The sequence below is a fragment of the Plectropomus leopardus genome, chromosome 7 (genome assembly GCF_008729295.1).
Source record: "Plectropomus leopardus isolate mb chromosome 7, YSFRI_Pleo_2.0, whole genome shotgun sequence".
In the NCBI taxonomy this organism is placed as follows: domain Eukaryota; kingdom Metazoa; phylum Chordata; class Actinopteri; order Perciformes; family Serranidae; genus Plectropomus; species Plectropomus leopardus.
In genome coordinates this window covers 29,829,313-29,850,172 of record NC_056469.1, presented here as the reverse complement: position 1 = coordinate 29,850,172, position 20,860 = coordinate 29,829,313, and the positions used below count along the sequence as shown (strand labels likewise).

The following is a 20,860-nucleotide window of genomic DNA, read 5'->3' as shown; positions in this document are numbered from 1 at the left end:
AAAAAGTTTTCACAAATTCAGCATGACACAAATATGCAAATATGAGCGTTTTGTGAAGAATGCCTTTAATAAATGTGGATACAAGCCACAGTTGTGTGAAAGATAAATAGGAAAATGTGTTGTTGCTCGTCTCGGGCCTGTGTCCACATACAGTCTTTTTTCTGAGTTACGAGAGCAAATGAAATCTTCCCCAAAATGTGAACTATTCTTTTAAAACAGGGTGCGTTATCACCAAATATTGTGAGGAAAATTCAAAGCATGAAAGCATCACACATAGATATTATAATCAAGGGAATAAGTGTTTTATTTTAATCAGTGTTGCATAAAATATCATTTTTAACTGCATTTTAAGGAAAACACAAAGCTCAGTGAAACTTCCCATCACTGCTCAGCTCAGGCTTTATTTATATGACGACACTCTTTGTGTTTGAGGACGGTGTGTATTCAGTGACAGGATGTGTTTGTCTCTCAGTTTTTGATGCCGAGGCTGTCTCAGTGTGTTTGCTCTGTGGCTGGAAAGGGATTCTGGGACATGGTGTTTATTTCTTGCAGTTGATGGAAAAGAAACTTGTTTTCAGACATCCTGGTGTATGTTTACTTTTAATCTGACTGGTCTATATTTTTCCCCTCTGTGTTTCCACTGTGTGTCTGTGTCCATGTGTGTGTTCTTTCAGGTGTGGAGTAACTTCCAGACCGTTTTCTCCCCCGAATATCGCCGCACCACCTACATGATGATGGCTGTGTGGTTCTCGATGTCCTTCAGGTGAGAGGAGGTTAAAGAACGTTCAGTGATTGAATGTAACTAACTGTGTTTACTCAAGTATGATACTTAAGTACATATTTGAGGTACTTTTACTTTACTTGAGTCTTTTTGTTTCATACCACTTTATTCTTTTACTCCATTTTACTACATTAATCTGACAGTTGTAGTTACTGTACAGATTAAGACTATACAATTAAAAACATAAGAGTTTATAAAATATGATTTTTGTTATAAATTAAACTACTCAGCAGTTTATACAAGTGCAGCTGAAATGTTTTGTCACCTTACAATGAGCTGTTTATATCCACAAAGGTAGCAGGTCCTCATTTATTGAGATCCCCATGTTGCACCACCATGCACAGTAGCAAAGAATAGCGATACTACATGGTTGACTCCTTGGACCTGCTCCCTGTGTAGATATAAATGGTTCGTTCAAAGGTAACGAAAACACAACAGTTCTCATTATCCAATAATGAACTAAAGAAAAACACACTTATTATATTGAACTGTGCCAATATATCCTGCTAAACCTGCACGGGACCTTTAAACAGCTAAATAGGTAGACAAGAATTTTAGTATTTTGTCTTTCAGTATGAAGAAAACTTAATCACTGATGTTGCTGTGGTCATTGTCACGTTATCAGTTATCTTATGGAAATAATCATCCTCATTCTCACTTTCACCACTCGCTGTAATACACTCAGTGTTGTTTTCCTTGTCTTGATAGAATCTTTATTTTTGGGGAACCAAAGGCAGAAAAAATTACCACATTTAGTATTGTTTGAGTTTTGGTTGAATTTTGTAGTTTCCGTAATTTTGTACCCGATTTTCTGTACAACAAAACAAGACTGAATCAGGAAATTTTGTCACAAAGTAGAACAGCTATCCAAAGGTTTAATTATTGTAATAACTCAGTTTTGACCAACATTGTAGTGACTGTGTAAACCTTTGTAGTGCAGAGACGTTACAAATACAGTTTTTGTGTGTCCCTTGCACACAACAACTGAGGCATCCTGTCTTCTCTGTAGATTTGTCTTTTTTGTGACAGCAGCACTCTAACTTTCTCTCTCTTCTCCTCCGTCTCCTCCTCGTCCAGCTACTACGGTCTGACAGTGTGGTTCCCCGACATGATCAAGTACCTGCAGAAGCAGGAGTACGCCTCACGCACCAAGGTTTTCGTTAAGGAGAAAGTGGAACATGTCACCTTTAACTTCACCCTGGAAAACCAGGTCCACCGCCAGGGAGAATACTTCAACGACAAGTGAGTCAGCTGCATCCCCTCGTTAGTGTTGGCCTGTCAAATGAGGGCAAACTCATTTTGAATCAGATTACAGTGAGTCAGGTGCCTTTTATTCCAAGGGTATTTTAATGCCTCTGTGCTGATGATAGAGTCCGTCTGGTCCATTCTCTTGAATGAGATATCTAAAGAACGCCTCAAGGGAATTTCTTCAGATTTAGCACAAACATCCATTTGGATTCGAGGATGAACTGATGAGAATTTGATGGTCATCGGTCAAGGGTCAAGGTCCCTGTGAACTCTTTTTACTTAGTTTTGTTCTCAAAAACACAGTGAGAGATTTTTTTTTAATTTGCCACAAAGATTCACTTGGTTTTAAGGATAAGCTGACTAGATTTTGGTGGTCATAGGTCAAAGGTTAAGGTCACTGTGAACTTGCATCCATCTCAATCTTGCAAACATGTTATCTCATAAACACCTTGAGGGCATTTCTTCAAATTCACTTGGACTTAAGGTTGAACTGATCACATTTTGGTGGTCAAAGATCAAAGGTGAAAGTCACTGTGGCCTCTTCTGTCATATTCTAGTGAATGTAGTATCTTAAGAATCTTAAATTCGGCACAAACATTTGAGCAGACTCAAGGATGAACCGATTATTTTTTTGGGGTGTTCAAAGTTCAAGGCCCCAGTGACCTTGTATTTGTGTCATTCTTGTGAAAGTGATGTGTCAAAAACACTTAGAGGGAATATTTTTAATTTTGACACAAATGTTCACTTGGACTCAATGATGAGTTTCTCAGAATTAGGTATTCAAAGGTCACTGTGACTCTGCACCGCCTCATTCCTGTGAATGCAATATCTGAAGAGTGACTTCTCATATTTGGCACAAACGTCCACGTGAACTTATTAGTATCTAGTGGCCAATGGTCAAGTGCATCATGATGTCATACAACATGTTTTTGGACATAACGTAATCATTTATAGCCTTAAACTTCACACAAATTTCTAATCGACTATAATGATGAAGTTCTGATATTTTATGTGTAAGAGGTCAAAGGTCAGCTGTGACATCATAATGTTATGCAGATACAGATATAAACTGTAAGTGCAACTTGACTGGTGCGCAGAGGCATACAACCACGTGGCTGTTATTCTAGTTTTATATTTAATCTCCAATATTTGGTTGATTAATACATTCATAAAGTGTTCATACTTTGTGCAGGATGACAACAAATCAGGTGAAAATATGAATGAGGCTTCAGCAAAATATTCTTTTCTGAGCTTTGCTTCGATTGGACGAAAGCCCTGCAGACTTGTTCATGTTTAACAAGCCTGGCTGTGATGTTTCCTTTGACCTTGCCTTTTCAACCTCGACTCTGCATGTGATTTCAGTTGTTAAAATTCATTTTCTCACTCTGTCTTGCATCTTCTTCTTTTCTGCCTGGGCTCCCCTCTCCTACGCTCCATCTCTTCGTTGCCTCCATTTCTTGATTCCCTGTGTGCGATTGCTTGAAGGTTTATGAACCTGAAAATGAGATCTATGGTGTTTGAGGACTCGCTGTTTGAGGAGTGTTACTTTGAGGACATCACCTCCAGCAACACCTTCTTCAAGAACTGCACCTTCATTGCGACACTCTTCTACAACACAGGTAGGACACACACACACACACACACACACACACACACACACACACTGTATATTGGTTAATAAGAAGGTGGTGAAGCTTGAAATCTCACAATTATATTTTTTCAACATTTCCAAAATATGAAGTTTTGTTCAAATCTGTAATGGAAAACCACCTACTTTCAGTGAATAGAGATAGCAAAGTTGAATCATCAATTATGAGTGAAACATTTTTCTGCAATGTTTATCAGGCTTTGACTTCAAGTCACACCTTAAAAAAGATGAATAAACTATATTTTGAAAATCTGAATATGGTGTAAGCTGTGCATCAAACCTCCACTGGACCACTGCTAAAAAAACAAGTATGAGCTGTGAATGTGGTCTTGTCTTCCTCTCCCCGTCCTTATTCTCTGTCTGCTATTTATAGTGCTTATAACTAGAGCTACTGGCACAGTTTCACTCCTCTGTGTTTGCTGTCAAATGCAATGATAGTAAGAGTTTGTGTGAGGTTTTTGTTGTGCTTTAGTATCATGATTAAAAATGGAATTAAGACAATGTTCATATATTGCACCTGGACATAGTTAACTCATGCAATCCTTTTATCAATAGCCCTGACCATCTTTTTGTATCTTATAATACTCAGTTTTAATGGACTCAGTATTTTTCCTCCTGACATTCAAAAGAGCAGCAAAAAACTGTCAAAATGGCTCAATTACTTTCCCTTTCCTTCTCAAATGGCTTACTGGCTCTACACCAAATGCAGTATTGCAGAGCTTCAATGTCTCCTAGCAACCTGGACTGAGTCCTCCATCATTTCAGCTTTAAAATTGCGAAGCTGTCTCTCATCTCAAGTTATAAGATCGATTTTTCTCCACTGAAATGAAAACATAAGATGTCACATTTACACACTCGTCATCTGGCAGTGAATGGTTGTATATACCTGTACCTGATTCTTTCTGTGCTATTCATGATGCCTTCACACTTTAATTAATATATTTAATTTTATACAAATTGTTTTCTTTTTCAGGGTTTAATACCCTTGCTTGTGTTTTCAATAAGCATTCAAAGCATTAAAGTATTTTTTTTTAAAAAATCTTCAAGTTTTAGAGTGGATTTTTCTAGAAAAAAAATTTGAATAATTTTTTTCTTAAAATTTATTTTTAAGTTTGGAAGGCATGTTTTCTATTAAAAATTAATTTTTTTCTTTTAAAATAGAAAACTGATTTTTGGCAATTTAGAAAAAATGCATTTTTATTCTTTTTAATTATTTTAATGATTTTAAAAAATGTATTCTCCTTTTTTTAATGCCCAAATAACATTGCATATCATAGCCAGAGACTGTAAAAGCAGAAGTAAGGAAAAGCATTGTCACAAAGCAGCAGCACAGCAATTCTGACATTTATTGTGTGTTCCCAAAAAGGGAGCTCATGTAAAAAGTGTTAAACAGTTTGTTGACATTGCTTTTCCTTGTACATTCATTCTGATCCTGCTGTGATGCTTTCATGATATTAAAATGTTGTTCATCTAACTTAACTTCTTGCAGGTGATTCACCTTTAAAGCCTTTGCTGTAGGGGATTACAAATTGAAAATGTATTAAAATTGAAGAGTTACAAAAAGATCAATAATCACTATTGTCCCGTTTCCTCCCTACAATGTCAACGGGTTTACTAATCAACCCTCTCAACTCTACTGTCTTTCTGTCTCCTGTCTCGCCTTCCTCCACACCCCCTCCCTCCTCCTCCTTTCTCCCCAGATCTATTCAAGTACAGGTTGGTCAATTGCAAGCTAATCAACAGCACTTTCTTGCACAACAAAGAGGGCTGCCTGCTCAGTGATGTGAGCGATGAGAACAATGCCTACATGGTCTACTTCGTCAGTTTCCTGGGCACCTTGGCTGTGTTGCCAGGCAACATCGTCTCCGCGTTGCTCATGGACAAGATTGGACGACTGAGGATGCTAGGTAATATGAGCACAGGGCCACACAACTCTGCACAATGTGCACAAAAGTCATAGAGCCAGTAAATATCAGTAAAAGTTGTGGAAAATCATGAAAAATTGTTGTGTATAATGAATTAAATTACATAAATGTGACATAAAGGTGAATTTATTTTCAGTCGTCGATGATCATGTAGCTTTAATATGCATCAACGTGTGACAAAGTTTTGGTCATGCTTTTGTTTATTTGGTATTCAGGAAAGTTTCTTTACTTTCTCCCTGCATTCTGTCTCTGCCTTTATATATACACGCTAGGCATGTCATGTAATTTTTAAGCACTTTTTTCCCAAGGGAAGGGCATCCAACTTTAAATGGCTCTTTTTTGTTTTTATCTTAGTGTTGGTCTAAAAAAATGCCTTGTTTTCTTTTTTTTTAAAAATGGCGATTTAAAAAAAAAAAAAAAAAAAATGTGTGGCCATTTTTAAAAAAATATATATATTTTTAAAGAAAATCACAGGTTTGGATGGCATGTTTTATTTACAAAATATTCAGCTATTTCTGAAATATATTTGGCAAAATTTATAGAAAACTGCAAAGATTTTGGCAAATTAATAATATATATTGTATTTATTTAGTATTTATTTGATTGTTAAGAAAACAGCTTTGTAATACATGTTTTCTTTAAAAATCGCCAAAATTACATGGCTTATAATAGCTAGAAACTGTAAAAACAGAACTTGTTGGAATTTCAATTTCTGAAGATTGATTAAAAACATCATTGGCTACACTGAAATTACGTTGGGAACCACAGCTGTAGATGATAGTACCTCAATCCAGGACTGAGAGAAAAATTGCTTCCATAACTCAATTCAGGAACTGGAAACAGGCCTGATTTTAAAAGCCTAATTTCTACCCTTAGATTATCAATGACTCTTTGACATGTACTCTTGCAATTGATGAAGCCCCTCAAAAAATTTTGTTTTGTGGGTATTTTGGGGGTTTGGGGTACAACAGCTAACAACAGCCCTTTCTTCATCCATCACTCTTTCCCTCAACCTTTCTTTTCTCCCATCCACCTCCAGCGGGCTCCAGTGTCATCTCTTGCATCAGCTGTTTCTTCCTGTCCTTTGGAAACAGCGAGTCGGCCATGATTGCTCTGCTCTGCCTGTTCGGGGGAATCAGCATCGCTTCCTGGAATGCCCTGGATGTGCTGACCGTCGAGCTCTACCCCTCTGACAAGAGGTAGGCAATTTAGGCATGCCCCGAAATCTCCTTGACACCGTGTAGACACGGTCATTGGTGCTGAATGACGTGTCAAATGATGTCATAAGAGTTGCCCTACAATGATTGGTTGGCTTGCAGGGATGGACGACATTGTGGGGTGAAATCATTGGTGGTGCATGTGATTCAAAGCACTTAGCTGTCTTGTTGCCACCTAATGGTTTTAGTAAGGCTTTCTCTTAATTTTTGTACATTAAATAGCTGGGGTATGTAAATTCTATTTGCATGTATAATTTAAACCTAATATAAGATGATGCAGGAGTATTTGTGGGTAACATGATTGAAAAATGCTACCAGAGCAAGAACATGTATCATTTGTGTTGCTCCTTTGAATCCGGTATGAGAGCATCTCTTCATTTTACACCATGTGGCTCCACCCTGTGGTTATATAGAGTCCCTGCAGTCTTTGAAATGAATGATGTGCAGATTAAATTCAGAAACTCACTTTTAAACCTAATCTAAAAGGCTGTATTTGGGATACAAAGTTAAAAAAAGCAAAAAAGATTTTTCTGTTGCTCTGTAATTCCACCAGCTTTCTTATTTGGTTGTTTTTATTACTTCTTAAACTAGGCTTGGGGGATGTGTAATATTTCATACCTTACTGAATGGGTAAGGTGTATACAAGAAAAAAAAATTTACAGTGTTGGTTTAATATGTTATCAACAGACTATAACCTGTCACTGTGCTCTTTATCTTTCCCCTCTCTTTTCTCAGAACCACGGCATTCGGCTTCCTCAACGCCCTCTGTAAATTAGCAGCCGTTTTAGGCATAAGCATCTTTACCTCCTTCGTTGGTATCACCAAGGCGGTCCCCATCCTCTTTGCCTCGGGGGCGCTGGCGGCGGGCAGTTTTCTGGCCCTCAAACTACCAGAAACGCGGGGTCAGGTGCTGCAATAGTGTGGCGCCAACAACTTTCCCCAGGGGTGGGGGGGTGGGGGGGCTGCAGAAGAGTTTTCACCACACTGTGAATGAGCAGCTCAAGAGCCCTTCAAATCCTTCCCTCTAACCCTCCTCTCTCATAATGATAGAGTTTGTGCACATAACACAGAAGAGAGACGCAGATCTGCTGTAAATATTTGGGATTGGTGATTATTTGACAGATAGTGACGCTGTGACAAACAATTGGAAAGCCTGAAGAAATGCTGAGCTGAGACAAATTGCTAATGAGGTCAAAATAACATTAAAGGGACAGTATGGGTTTTATTGGAGTGGGGTTGCATGAGGTACTTATCCATAGTCAGTGTGTTACATACAGTTAATGTCAGTCTGCACGCCCCCAGTTTGGAGATTCAGTCTGGAGTCTGACATCGAAGTAAAGCAGTGCACTGCTGTGGAGGGGAGCAGCAACAACATGCATTTTAACCCTCTAAAAACAATATTAAAAAAATCACAATCAGTTCAAGAATATTTTCATAGCATTACCCTTCCGTCAGACAGCCTGTTTTGATGGTAAAGACCTTATCAGCTTAAATTTCCCACCTACGTTCTCGTCAAAACCACCAGACTTTATTGAAAAAAACTAATTTAAACTCGCTGAGCACAGGAGGCTCTGGTCTGCTGCTGCCTTGATCAGTTAGATATTTTGTGTTATAGTGTGACTTTGGTGAATCTGAACTAACACTTTCAAACGGCAAAGTCACATAATAACACAAACCAGCAATCATACAAGGTGCTTGAGGTGCCTGAAGTACAGGAATTTGACACCATATGTACAGGTTACTTTATTTGTACCCAATGGTAGATTTAAGAAGCCGGCATCCATCCAGAAACAATTCAAAATTATAACATGCAATCATAAAAGGCAAAACACAATGTACCATCACAAAAATGTGCTCAGATGCTTTGCAATCAACAGAAGATTGAGATAAGGTCAAAAATCCCATCATGACAATAAATAAATAAAATAGATATGTGCAACTATTGCTCTGACTAGTTCAAATGGACAAATGTAGCTGGTACAAAACTATTCCTGTATCATTTAGGAAGTGAAGTCCTCTGATACCTTGACAATCATACATTTGTTAACTTGGTCCCTGTGAAAGCACTTGAATCTAATTGAATGTCTTTACGAGGCAGGGGATGCAGTGGACCAGCTGCTCCTGTGTTCGGGATTGTTAAATCACTGTTTCTTTTAATGGAATCTGGCTATAAAGAGAGCAGTATAACGGCTCAATTTTACCGTGGGAAAAGTAAATGCTGTCTGACATTTTTCATTCAAACCTTCATTTCAGACTCTGGAAATCAATTGAGCGAAACCCTCCTTTACAATGATGCCGACCAAAAACAGAGACATTAAAAAGAATCAAACAAACAAATAGATATTGAAATATTCCCCTCTCTCTCCCCCTTTCACGCTATAGCTGTCCTATCTAAAAAAGGCAAAAAGCCCCCCGAAAAATCTTATAAGCAAATAACAATAATGATTGCGGTGTAAAATAGCAGAAACTTTAAATAGAGGATTATAAACAGGGTAACATAAATAAAAAATAAAAATATACAAATAAACACCACGGTAAAACAGTGAAAAAAAGCAATATAGTATGCACTTAAACTAATATTGTTTTTTTTTTTTTTTAAGGTGGTTAAAATATATTTTGCCGACTCCAGCCTGCTTCCCCAAATTAGGGATGTGCTTAACGCCATTCGCTGTTTGTAATACTCGGACTATGGATTAGTACTTCAAACAACCCCACTTCTCAAAATCTGAACTTTCCCTGTTCAGAGAGAGCTTGACATTTAATAGATTTAGTCGGCCCTCGCAGTAAAAGTACATACACCTGGGGTTGGAGGTCAGGTGACGGGGGCTCTTGATAATGAGCCATGCAAATAGACTCATAGAAATGACCACTAGCCATTGTTGCAGAGTTCTCTGTAGTCACCTCCATTCTTCTGAGCAAACTCACCTGTCAAGTCTTGAGTACTTTGCCATTGTTGGACATCAAAAATGCAACATCTTATGCCTTGATTTGAAGCATTTTTGACTTTGCGGGGTAAAACCAAGACACACCTCTCTTGGCTTTCTCTTCAACAAAGACCCGTCCTCATTCTTTATCTCCTGAGGTCTTGTGTTGGTGTACAGACTAACTGCCATTTTATAGATAGAACATTCCAGGTTTGCTTTTGTTATTGTTAGAATGTGACAAGGAGATCAATCGAGCCCCTTCTCCCTTTAAAAACATTGTTTCCGATCACCTCCGCAACAGCCATGAGGTCATTACGATCTGTTAATGGATATGCCAAGTGAAGATTTTGGGCTGTCATGATCACCATTTCATCACAAAGTTAAAGTGTACATTCAAAGCACAACCATTCGCCAGTGTGGATGTCCCTAACATTTTCTTGACTTGGTGAAAATGTTCAGAATCTCACACTCAATCACCATTTTTTCAATCACACTGTATATTCCTTTGTAAGAAATGCCTTTTTAGTACCTCCCCTCCCAGGCTTACAGTATGTTTGTGTCTTATGATATATGTTTTGGAGGGTGTTATGCATGTCACAAAGTATGTATGTAAATTTATGACAATTGAGAGTACATCGTGTAAAACAGCACTCTGGACAAGTTGCATTTGCTCATTGGTTAGTCTAGCTTACATCAATATTTTTGACATTTGCTTCCCACAAAAGACAGCACAGTGCTTTTATTCTGGTAGCAGTGATGTAGTGAAAGATGATGAACCTTATACCACACTCTGCAGAATGGTTTTAAAATGAAAATATTCCTTTATCAGGGATAGTTTGGTTTTTTGTTAAGTGGGGTTTTATGTACTAATTATATTTAGCCACCTAATAAAAATTCCACCTAAAAAATTCAATACCAGACACTATATTTAGAATATTTTTACTGCTTTTTTCAAATGTCAGGCAACGATTTCGAATGACAATTTAAGCCGTTACATTGCTCTCTTAAAAGCCAGACTCCATTGAGAAAAAACAGTGATTTAACATCCTGCTGAACACAGGAGCTACTGGTTGACCACTGCCTCTAATAGTTAGTTTCTTGTGTTATTGCAGGACTTTTGCATTTAAAGGGGTTAGTTGGGATTCACTAAAGTCACACAATAACACAAACTACCTAATTGTCAAAGTCACGGTACATGCGCAGCTCCTGTGTTCAGTGAGGTAAAATTACTGTTTTTGTCAATGGAGTCTGATGGTTTTGACAAAAGCATAGATGAGGAACTGAGGCAGTTAACAGCTTCCCTGTTTGAACACGCTGTCTGTCAGAAAGATAAGGCAGTGAAAATACTCTCAGTATAGTATACACTTAAAATGATATATATATATATATATATATATATATTTATGTTAGAACTTTTTGAGGTGGCTAAAATCCACCTCGCTTCTCCAAACTGGAGGTGCACTGACTGACATTTACTGTATGCAATACTTAGACTATGGATAAGAACCTTGCAACCCCACATTTTTAAAAATCCAAACTATCCCTTTAAATTGTACACATGTAGAAATAAAGCAGGTAATCACAAAGGAGAGAAAAGAATACACAAAAAGTCTTTTAGTTTCGATGGTTTCAGTGCAGGGGTGTGTTAGAGTTGACAGACTATAATCTAATTGTTTGTGTGAACTGAATGTTTATATTAATGTGAGCGTGCTTCTTAGTGCAATATTGAACCTCTGTGCAATATTGAGATTTAACTTTCTTTTTTTAATGTCTTTTACCATTTCATATTTTGCAAATATTATTCTGATTTGTGAAAGGTGTTTTATATTGATAAGTGAACATGCTGTGATAGCATACTGGACATACTTAACCTGTTTTTTTTGCTCCTGGATTAAGACAGGCTTAAAGATCAGCGTTAAGCATCAGTGAAATAAATACTGAAAAAGTTGGAAAATTCTACATGCAAAGTGAAAAAAGGGAAAAAAAGAGTTGTTCCATTTTAAATCTTTCTAATTTGGGATGTCCTTGGAGCACAAACACTGACAAATTGAACAGGTAGTCCCTTCAGGATTTCATGCAAATTCAGCCAATCCCGTGAGTTCTGCGCAGCCTCACAATTTTGTTCAATCACAGCAGCTTTACGGCATATTTGACTCATTTAATTGTACAGCTGCAAACAATGTATTGATCCGCTCAGCCACTCTTCTTCTCTCTCTTTTTATACTGTATGCTGTGCCTGTCACACACATGGTGACAGGGAAACTGTTAGCAGCACAAGGTTAATTTAACCCAGTGTTTATTAACAGGTATTGATGACTGAGTCGAGCCATTTTGGTGTCCTGTAAGCAGCACTATAACGAGAATGCAATTGTTCCCCACCCTGATTTTTTTACAATCTGGTCAGTCTGTTTCATCTTTGTTGACCTCGCTGTTACTAAATATTGCAATTTGCATTGCAAAGTTTTAGAAAAGCTGCTGCAAAATCAGGCGTTTCAGGCAGCAACAATCAGTCTGCAAAATCCTGGAGGGACTGAACAGAGAAGATCAATTGCAGTTGAAAAGGATTATTCTGCTCATTAGTGTATGGATTTTGAATGCACTGGGACCTTGTGTTTACTCGTGCTTTATCATACAAATGTAGCTTGATATAACATGAGATTCAACGTAGAGAACTCACTGCCAAGGGCTGACTGTCATATATCCCACATCGGTTACAGCACAGAGTCTTGATGAAAACTATTGCCACATTCCCCCGATCTAGAAAAGCATGGGTGATATGTTCACAATTGCATGGTAAAAGAGAAACAATCATTAACATGTCAGATTAACAAAAAAAAGAAAAGTTTTCGTCCAAACTGCCATTTTGTAGGATAGCAGCCATATGTAGACTCAAGACAGTTGAATAAATAGACAACCCATTGCACTAAATGTACACTCTTGTACATGCACAATTGTGAATGCCTTGCGTTCTTCAAGACACAATCTGACTCAGCCTTGCTAGAGATTTAATGAAGAACACAGTGGGCGTTTAGCAAGAGCACAAAGACCAAAATCTACCAAATGACAAGATTGTGGAGTGCAGTTGTGAACATAGGTGCTTCGAGCTTTGATGACCTGCCCCTTACATTTCACTCCCTCCGTCTATCACTGAGTACGTTTACATGCACAAAATAGCTAATTTTTTGCCTTTATTGTGAAAAAGACAATATTCCTACAACACCATTTACATGGTTAATGTAAATGAATGTTCTACTAATACTTTGGTTTACATGCAGCAGTGCATACTCTGGGTGACGTCATTTATCACATCAAAATATATAGAAATAGAACAGCTGGAGCCACTTGTCATTTTGCTACTTTGCATCAAAATAGGATTTTGTCACAGTTTCCTTCTGGCCACGGACTTGTTGGACTCCCTCTTTCATTCTTCAAGCACCTTCTTCTGCATATTTCTCTACCCCAGCCTTGCAAGCTGTTTGCGAGTTGGTTTGGGTACAACGTATCCATGACAACACACAGAGCTGACTGCCAAAGGCTGTGTGTCGCAAACTGCAGTAAAAAACTATTGCAATTGAGATTCCAAATTGGCTGTTTATATGCCTAAAGATGCTCCTAGAACGTAAGTTATACTGGCGTATCCCACACTATAATCACAAAATGCTAAATTTGGAAAACATTTGGAATATTTCAACGAAATATGCTGTTTACATGATCCACATTAATATCAGAATATTGTCATATTCGGAATAATAGGGGAATATTGGTGTGCATGTAACCGTAGCCACTGATCTAACTCCAAATTTGACATGCGACCCATTATCTATGAGTGTGCCATGCCTCTCATTAATTATTGCCAAATATTTTGTATGGCCTGAGTTTACACATTACACCATCGATTCTCTGTTATATGAACATATGTAAATAAAAGTACTTATAATGTAACTATTAAGATAGCTCTTGAAACCTTTTGACCCCTGGAAATATACTGCAGTCAAGTCTTTGTAGGTTTTCAGCTACTGATCACGTGAAACAAAAACACCTGGATTTGTGACGGTTGTGATAACATGTCTCTAAGAGTCCAAGTGGCTTTGTTTTTAAACTGCAAGAAATGACGGCTTCACAAGTCAAACCGGCCAGCAAGTCAGACCACAAAATTCGCCCTCTTTAAAGCACACTGATAGTATATAAATGCACATTAACTGTACAAACATAAAAGCTAAGCGTCAGCAGTCCTTCTCTCTGTATGTTGTCCTGTATCACCCATGGAAATTAAAAAACAACGATGTCAAGATAACAGTCGTATTCGTTCAACATGGAATGCTGTTAAAGCGCTAACCTGTCTCAGTGACTCCGTTCAGGCTCCGTCCAAGTTAAAAATTGTCTCTCGTAGATACATATCTTAGCTTATGTTACAGGGTTTTTTTGTATAATGAACTTGTTGCCTGAGCAACAGTCAATCGTGAGTGCAAAAAGTTAACAAAGCAATAAGTGTTTGGGTATTTGTCTCTTATTCTCTTCTTTGAAGCTATTGGGAATTGGAGCACATTACTATATGCTGGCCTTGTCCACTAAAATGCTGAGTGTTGGCTTAATGATGACACGGCTGACATTCGTGTGTACTCTCTGAAACAACCCTAAGTCTTGAGGCTTTTGTCAATAAGATTGCATTGCCATTAATTAAATGTATCAAAGAATTTATCACCTTTGTCATTGTACTGTGCTGTAGAGACTGTAGTTGATTGTAAGTATAGAAACTGTTTGTGGAACCATGAATATATATATATTAAAAAAAAAAGTTTAAAAAAAGAAGTGTAAATGAACAATGCTGTATGTTGTCTTTGATTTTGTGTATTTTGTAAATGAGAATGAAATATAAGTAAATACATCAATGTTAAATAACGGTTATGAATCATAGTTAGCCTAAATGTGACAACATCAGTTCTGTTAAAAGGTGTGTGAGATTTTTTTGTTATTTTTTTCTCATTGTTGATTTTTGATTGGGTTTGCACTATACAGCGCAACTGACCCTCTGGAATCACAATGGATAACAAAGAACCATGAAGAATAAACAAAACTTATGAAAAGTCAACCATTGTCATTTCTTTATGTCTATAAATGTTCTTTTACCTTAATAACAGACACTACAAATCAAGGCCGTAATTATAACAATTCATATTCCTACCAGTATTCAAATACCCTCAAAATGTCCCTTCTAATACACTAATAAAAAGAGATTATATAGTGTGTTATATAGTGTATATTCTGTGTTCTAATGATATCAGTATTCTTTTTGTACTCCAAATATTAAGCTTAATACGTCACATTACATAATGTCATTGAGAAAATGGTCAAGTCATGGAATTTGCAATTGGCAGTTTTTTCACAGGATTTTGTTTCATAGACCTGTACAGAAAGATGTGTTCAAGGACCATTTGAAAATGGAAAATCCAGCAATCCCTGTTTTTACAGTTTCTGGCTTTGGTAAATGGTGTAATTTTTGGCGATTTTTAAAGAAATCATGCCTTTCAAACCTGCAGGGCAAGAAAAATTCCACTCAAAAAAACAGATTTGTGATTAATAGACTATCCAAGACTGAACAGTTTATAATGATTTTGCTCATTATTTTATCTGCATTCTACATTGCTGAAATATTTTTTTTTAAGAAATTGCCCTCATTTAGGGTATCTGATCAAGATACATATATCAAAACAATGTCAAACTTAAAAATATATAATAGAAATTTAACCAAAACTACTAATTTACTCAAATCATACAGCTTAATTATATAGCCTACAAATTAGGTAAACCCCTTTGTGTGTTCATACTTGTGTCTATTTTATTTTATTTTTATTTTATTTTATTTTATTTTATTTGTCTTCTTACCTATTTTATTTTCATTTGTCATGTCTGCACTGACCTACTGTCACATTATTTTTCATTTGCAACAACATAAACTGCACTGACCTTCTGCACTGACCACTAAATGTGATGTTTTCAAAACTGCAACGAAAGATTAATAAACTTAATAGAACTAAGACATACATACATACATATATATATATATATATAATTTCACCTGTGCTTTTCCCTCTATGACACATCAAAATTTCTGCTGGGGGAAAAAAGGTACATTTACGGCCTTTCTACGAATGGTAATAATCCCGCAGGTGCTATAATAATGCCACAGGACTACAAAGTGTTGAAAGGACTTCACTACCCACAATGTGCTCACTTCCGGTGAGTGTTGCGTAACGGAACCGGGGACGCAACTGACTTAACTTGCAAGGTGAGTAGTTCGCAAAAATCACTTCACACTTTGGTTTTAAGACCACATTTAGTGTATTAATAAACACTGGCAGATATGTGATCGTATATGGAGCTGCTCGGCGTAGAGACTCCGTCACAATGTCTCTGTTTTCATCCATATTGTTTGATGTTTATGACGAAAGCTAACGGCTAATGCTAGCAAACAAACAGTGAATGATGCTATCTTAACGTTAGCTTGAATGTTTAGTGCTGGTCTCCGAAACAGCAAAACTGGCACCAATAAAACCCTGTCGTGATTAAAAGAAATGTCACCAACTTATAAGTAACCTCAACGGTTGAATGTTACGTTAATGACAATAATTTTGTCACGCGAGTGGACAAACAGCAGCTCTCAATTTATCAAAAGCTAATGTCATGCTTTCACTGCAGCTGCTCAAACCAGAGCTAAAAAACTGTGTTAGCCGACTTTAACTATTATTTATGTTTTGTTAGACTGGTTAATAATTGTTATGGGTTTGCATAACTTCTGAAGTTTTGCAGTGACATTAAATTTCCTAAGGGACTGTCCTTTATCTGTCAGAGGAGGGGTCTTCGGTTTTATTTTATTGGTGCCATCTTCAGCCACCCTGAGTGACTAAGGGAAAATGCATAACGCGTATATCCCACATGATTTGTTCAAGGACCGTTAGAAATTTGAAAATCTATGGATGCTTTTTGTTTTTGCAGGCCATAAAAAAATGGTGTGATTTGTGATTTTTAAAAAAATGTATTTGTACTCCTCAGGTTTGGAATGCGTGTTTTATAAACATAAATAAAATCACCTCAATTTGCAAAAGAATATTACAAAAAAAACACTTTTTTTTTACAACAAAGAAAAACAATGATTGCAGAAAAGTAAAAACAAACACCTTGAAAATTGTGTAGATTTTTTGTTACTGCAGGAAATACACTTAGAAATAAAAGCACTGTATTGTGAATGTATTGTATTTCAAAGTAAGGTGTTAAACTTGACATGGCTGTGAGTCCCTTGATGTCCATTCAGAATAAACCAGGGACCCACTTTTGTACCACGACCTCCCAGTTTGGAGCCACTGCTTTCCTTGCTTTTTACAGCAAGTACTTTCAATTTAAGATGTACAGATATAACTCTTTCTCTCCTGGCGCCGTTTCCAGTACTTCAGCTCAGGGTATCTGCTGATACCTTATAAAAAGCCAGTACCAGTGCGGTGTATTAATACACCTACCAGAACATGAATATCCTTCCGCTTATTAAATACATCACCTGTATTTAAACTATTTATACCCATCTGGCTTTCATAGGTGGTCTCCTGCCACAACCTCTGATGCTGCCTACTGTCTTCCGCTGTGTTCGGCCCGTTTCTACCAGTCTTGCCTTAAGCCGGCCTCTGGCCCACTTCAGACCACATATGGACCCAGACCCGAGCCGGCCCGTTGAGAGGTCTATCAGAACCAAACTGACCGACCAACTCAAGCCGGACCACTTGGAGGTCCACAATGAAAGCCACATGCACGCTGTGCCCCCCGGCTCTGAGTCCCATTTCCGTGTCCTGGTTGTCAGCTCCCTGTTTGAGGGTCTGCCGTTGATAAAACGCCACCGTCTGGTTAATGAGGCTTTGAAGGAGGAGTTAAGTAGCTGTGTTCATGCACTGGCTATCCAGGCAAAGACACCTGAGCAGTGGGGAAGTAACCCCTCTCTGGCTAAAAGTCCGCCTTGCATGGGAGGCTCGAGGGGAGATCACACAATGGAGGAAAAACTGAAGGCTGGGCGAGAGTGAAGGGCTGGACGATCAGGATGTTGGACTGAGCTGTGGGAACAATATATACATCAATGTCAGTGTGATGAAAGTCAGGATTCTGTTGCAGATGTCAATATAAAAACGGCTTTCTATAGTTATTCTATCATAATAAACATGAATTATAAACATTAAATCATCAGTTTGTTTTAGAGGTACATTTTGTGTAATTGTTATAAAAGCCCATTTCACCAGAACATGAATATCGTAATTTTATTGTCAGAAAAGCCCCTATTGCCTGAACAATACAGTGCCCCAGAGATGATGTTTTTCTGTAGGCCACCCTGGAAGCTAACATCACCCTGGTTCCCTCCTCAAAAAGCCTATTGGATTTTTTCATTGGATTTTGGATCATTGCAGAAAATAACCTCTGTGATAAACAAACTTTTATGATACTTGTACGTTTTCTTCAGCAAGATAATCTTCATAAACGAACACCATTTTGGGGATTTTTGGTGCCTAAATGTAATTGCCAGAAGTAAAAAGCTGTTGCTAGGCTAAAATGACTATGACTTCACTATGGTTGCGTTGCCACCACAACACGACTGTAAAGCAGTTATCGGTAACAGGATAGTCATGATGACATTCTCTGGTCTCATTTAGCCACTTTTTAACAACCGTCTTCAAGACACATTTAAAGTTATTAATTTCACGAGTGGGGTATTTACTAATGTATTTTATATCATTGAACAAAATGTGAAATTCTCTTAAGCCTGTGTTAACCACAAACCTTATTTCAGGCCTCAAACCAAAAACCCATCCAAAAACCTCAAAATAAATGGACAGACACTTCAATATACAGATATACAAACAAAGTCAGTCTACCCATCCCTTATCCCTCCCTACCTCCTTTGACATCAGGAGCACATTAAAGAACAAACAAAAAAAGTGCACACTAGTGCTTAAAGTAAATTATTAATTCAGTTCAGTTCTATTGTTATTACGCTATACATTTGTGTGCAGAACAAAATGAGAGCATTTCTCAGGGATCTAAGGTGCAAAATACAAAAATAAACATCATCATGAGAAGACATTTTTACTAAAAACATCCTTAAAATGCAACTACTATAAAAACAGACACTAGCAATAAAAACAAAGAGCCCCCCTAAAACAAAATATAAAATAACATGATTAAAAAGTGCCCAGTACAAGTGCAAATCATTCCTCCATGATCCTCATCCTCTTAAATAAAAACAACTTGTAATTTTTTATCATTTTGTCAATTTTTAAAGGATTTATTTTTCAGAGTAATACTCAGCTTTTGGCCCTAAACCTAATAGCGTCTATAACTCAACTAGAGTTTTTCTGCTAGTACACAGTAGTCTAAAATCAAATCAAATAGCAGTGTTTAAAAAAAAGAAAAGAATTTGGAAATGTATTGTTCAAAAAATAGTTTTATCTAGTGAAGTAGTAGTAGGTACCAACCACGGTATTAAACGTGCAGTGGGGTCAAATAATCAAAGACCGAAGTATTGATAATGGGTCTGCTATCGGTATTGGAGAAAAGAAGAAAATATTCTTATTGTTTATTTAGGTTACATAAACGTTATCTATTACAGTCCTTATCTCACCAACTCCATTTCTAATTTGCAGTTAGATTAATGCATTCGTCGATGAAGCTACTGGATGTGCAAAAACCTATTTTTGTGATATTTGACACCAACTAATACCTCATATTGACATGAAATACCTGTATTTGGGAGCATAATGTCAGTACCACTGACTCAACACATGATGGCAGTATGGCACAATTATATGATAATCTGTAGTAGGTGATCGGTCTAATGAAGGCATGATGTCTTCATTATTCCTGTTAAAGTCAAATTTACCAGTCAGTTTATTTTCTACTCATGATTTTACATGTATTCTTACTAAAAGCACAACCTGAAGGTAAAATAACACGTGAGGAATCCCCGAACTAATGTGTGAAAAAGTGAATCAACCAAAATAATTTATAAACTCATAAAATTTTACATCAGATGTTTCAACACATCGGACACAAAAAAAAGAAAAGTCATCTGTTTAATAAAATGTGAAAAAAGGTTTTTAATATAATTATCCCAGTCTTCTATAAGTGATTGCTCAGTTATTCTTACTTGATAATTGTTTTAACTTTTCAGTGATTGGTAGAACAAACCAGAGGACAAAATGTTCGGTAGTTTGCTTGTTCCCAGAATGACACACTCTTTAGTGTGTGTGTGTACATGTATATGAGTGTGGGTGGGCGTCTATTTTTATCTTGGGGTTGTATGTGTCATCGTGAAGGTCTTCTTGTCCTACCCTCAACCCTGATGACGGCCAAAAATCACTCCTCAGGCCCGCGAGAGTGATGAGACAACACATCTACGTCAAAAATCAGTGGTGGGAGTCTCTACAAACAAGATCCTTTACCCCAGTTATCATCCATCTGTGAGATAAATTTGCTCCAGATGATTTTTTTTAAAAGAACTACGTCCAAATTTGACAAAAAAGAGAGAGACAGCACCAAACCACAGAGCCAAAGCAAACTTTTAATGCTTTGCTGCAAAAGCTATTCAAAGTTATTGTTAGCTCATAAAGACAGGCCTTCAGTGGAATGCAGTGTCACCTCAAGGTAATGCGTGTCGTCTTCTGCAATCATCCTCTGCCTGGAATTGACAGCCTGTCAGACTTCACAAAAGGCCCGGTGAGGAGGGTGAACAACTGGTGTCACTGGTTTGGAAAAAGGAAAACAGTAACACAACCACTTTATGACCCCTGCTTGCCCATTAGAGCCTGGCCCGAGGGGGCAAGAAGCAAGGTCGGAGCTGTGGGAGAAAGCAATAAGCTGGGCCGTTCTGCCCGGGGACCCACAGACTGTCTCTGCCGATAGGATTTACGTGTCACAGTTCCAGGTGCTGTTATGATAGAGAGGCAGAGACGTCAAGTCGTCAAGGGTGATGAGGTGGAGTGCAGAGACTTGTCTTGAACTTAAAAGGTTGGACTGTTTTACATGTATGAGTAGTTCCTCACCTATTTAGTCTGTGGCAGTTAAAGAACAACAGGATCGGTCAGGTC

At 37.5% G+C, this 20,860-nt stretch overlaps 2 protein-coding genes across 2 annotated transcripts in view; both read left to right on the top strand.

The window, feature by feature from the left end:
- sv2a (synaptic vesicle glycoprotein 2A) overlaps nt 1-9,182 on the top strand; it is a 50,519-nt gene extending 41,337 nt beyond the window's left edge. The window contains exons 8-13 of the mRNA XM_042489865.1: nt 675-763; nt 1,859-2,023; nt 3,515-3,648; nt 5,378-5,584; nt 6,642-6,801; nt 7,555-9,182. Coding sequence (XP_042345799.1) covers nt 675-763; nt 1,859-2,023; nt 3,515-3,648; nt 5,378-5,584; nt 6,642-6,801; nt 7,555-7,738 — 939 coding nt within the window. The 3' untranslated portion in view covers nt 7,739-9,182. The remainder of the gene's footprint in view (nt 1-674; nt 764-1,858; nt 2,024-3,514; nt 3,649-5,377; nt 5,585-6,641; nt 6,802-7,554) is intronic.
- A 6,787-nt stretch (nt 9,183-15,969) lies between these two features.
- Nucleotides 15,970-17,960, top strand: bola1 (bolA family member 1). Its single transcript, XM_042490650.1, has 2 exons — nt 15,970-16,029; nt 17,331-17,960. Exon 2 carries the CDS (start codon nt 17,354-17,356, stop codon nt 17,804-17,806), a length of 453 nt encoding a protein of 150 aa, XP_042346584.1. The 5' UTR covers nt 15,970-16,029; nt 17,331-17,353; the 3' UTR covers nt 17,807-17,960.
- Nucleotides 17,961-20,860: the final 2,900 nt, after the last annotated feature.